This window comes from Zosterops lateralis, assembly GCF_965231275.1.
Source record: "Zosterops lateralis genome assembly, chromosome: 31".
Lineage (NCBI taxonomy): Eukaryota > Metazoa > Chordata > Aves > Passeriformes > Zosteropidae > Zosterops > Zosterops lateralis.
The window spans coordinates 3,375,833-3,378,357 of NC_139791.1; the positions used below are offsets into that span (position 1 = coordinate 3,375,833).

At 54.0% G+C, this 2,525-nt stretch overlaps 1 protein-coding gene across 1 annotated transcript; it reads left to right on the forward strand.

The window, feature by feature from the left end:
- Nucleotides 1-401: 401 nt before the first annotated feature.
- On the forward strand, nt 402-1,319 carry LOC310920822 (olfactory receptor 14J1-like; the record flags this gene model as incomplete). The annotated part of the gene is made up of 1 exon (XM_083880871.1): nt 402-1,319. The coding sequence occupies one exon, from the start codon at nt 402-404 to the stop codon at nt 1,317-1,319; it is 918 nt and encodes a 305-aa protein (XP_083736997.1).
- Nucleotides 1,320-2,525: the final 1,206 nt, after the last annotated feature.

Below are 2,525 nucleotides of genomic sequence, written 5' to 3' on the forward strand. Positions count from 1 at the left end.
ATAGGGACAGAGAGAAAGGTTAAGAGAAATTAACTTTGAAACTGTAGCTTTCAAAAAGTCCACTTTAGTTTCCAAGCATTTTTTAAGTGTCTCTATTGTTAACTAGAGGGAGGTCAAAGGGCAACTGTGGAGGACCAGCAGGTCTGACTGAACTGGCGCACTGGGCTGAGTTTTCCCTCTGGGCTCTCCAGTGTTCAGGCTGAGGGAAATGCTGAAAATGAGGCAGTAACTCAGCAGCACAAAAAAACCCTCAAAAATTAAAATGTTAGGTGAATTTATCTCCCAAAAATGGGGTAATTTTTAGGGGATTCTTAATGAAAGAGCATAGGTTTGACTCAAGAAAATCTGTCCAAGTTTATCAATGTTTTCCTTCTACAGTCCACCATGCCCAAAGTGAAGAAATGTCCAACAGCAGCTCCATCAGCCACTTCCTATTGCTGGCATTGGCAGACACGAGGCAGCTGCAGCTCCTGCACTTCTGCCTCTTCCTGGGCATCTCCCTGGCTGCCCTCCTGGGCAACGGCCTCGTCATCAGCGCCGTGGCCTCCAACCACCACCTGCACAGCCCCATGTTCTTCTTCCTGCTCCACCTGGCCCTCACTGACCTGGGCTCCATCCTCACCACTGTCCCCAAAGCCATGCACAATTCCCTCTGGAACACCAGGAACATCTCCTACTCAGGATGTGCTGCACAGCTCTTTATGCTTGTCTTCTTCCTTGGGTCCGAGCTTGCCCTGCTGACCATCATGTGCTACAACCGCTACGTGTCCATCTGCAAACCCCTGCACTACGAGACCCTCCTGGGCAGCAGAGCTTGTGTTCACATGGCAGCAGCTGCCTGGGCCACTGCCTTTCTCAATGCTCTGCTGCACACAGCCAATACATTTTCCCTGCCCCTATGCCATGGCAATGCCCTGGGCCAGTTCTTCTGTGAAATCCCACACATCCTCAAGCTCTCCTGCTCCCAATCCTACCTCAGGGAACTTGGGCTTCTTTTGTTTTCCATCTGTTTGTGTATTGGCTGTTTTGTGTTCATTGTTTTCTCCTATGTGCAGATCTTCAGGGCTGTGCTGAGGATCCCCTCTGAGCAGGGACGGCACAGAGCCTTTTCCACCTGCCTCCCTCACCTGGCCGTGGTCTCCCTGTTCCTCAGCACTGCAACATTTGCCCACCTGAAGCCCCCCTCCATCTCTTCCCCGTTCCTGGATCTGGCCCTGTCAGTTCTGTACTCGGTGGTGCCTCCAGCCCTGAACCCCCTGATCTACAGCCTGAGGAACCAGGAGCTCAAGGCTGCAGTGTGGAAACTGATGACTGGGTAATTTCAGAAACATTAAGCTGATGGACAATTTCTTCAATCCACTTATAATAAAAGTCGTCTTTGATGCTTCTTGTTCGTTTCATTTTAAAGGTCCTTTTACCTTGTATGACTTTCTAAATATTGCCTACAGTGTAAAGTCATGGTTTTTGTGATTTTCTTTCTGTCCACCTTTGCTGTGGGCCCAGACTGTGTCAATGAGGAGCTGTGCTCTCAGTGGCTCTAAATGAATTAAAGGATCTCCCAGCAGAGTTTTTAAAAGAGATCCCCCTTTTGTTCTCTTCTCTGTCACTGCAGCAGCAATGTCTGTGTGCAGAGCTGGGGCAGATCAGGGCTGGCACAGCAGCTGTGCCCAGCAGCAGCAGCCCTTGGTGTTGCCAGTGCTGCTCCCGTGGCCCTGCCCCGCTGCCCTCCTGGCCCTGGTGTTGCTGTAGGGCCTGAGGGCTCTCGGGGCCGGGCACAGGGCTGGGGGTGGCAGTGCCGGGGCTGCAGCAGGGACAGGCCATGGGCACTGCTGGGGCAGCGCTGACGCCTCAGGGCAGGGCCTGGGGGCTCCAGGCTCCTTGCCCAGGCTCTCTCCAGAACACGCCCAGGCCAAGGCTCAGCACAGAAAAGCCCCGTGAGCAGCCCCAGGCTGGCCCTGGGCAGGCTGGGGACAAACAGCATGGCTGAGGCTCTGGAAGGTCCCTGAGGGAGATGGGAAGGAGCAGCAGAGCAGGCGCTGATCCATCCCCACTGCGCTGGACACCACATGGCAGCGTCTCAGAGCATCCTCATGCACCTGCCAACAACATTCCCCCTCTGCAGCCCTGGCCTCTCCCCCAGCTCACACAGGTGCAGGATCCTTGCAGGCACAGACACGGCAGCACTGGCTCAGCAGCCCCTGTTTGCAGTGCCCAGAGCAGGCCTGAGCACCCCCATGGTGTTGGTGTGAGGAGATGAACCTGAGGGGGCAGAAATGCCATCAGCCCCTGGGGCCAGGAAGGGCTGGGGGATGGAAGGGAAACCACTCAGGTTTGTTGTGGCCTCTGAGCTCACACAAAAAGTTTGTTCCCATGACCTGTGAGTTTCCTTTCCCACTGCAGATGTTGTTGCTCAGAGCCAGGGCTGCCTGACAGCCACCCCCAAACTACCCTGAGCATTTGCTTTTCTTTACCTTTACTTTCTTTCCTTTTCCTAGTCCAGATTTCTTCCTACTACCCATTCCTGT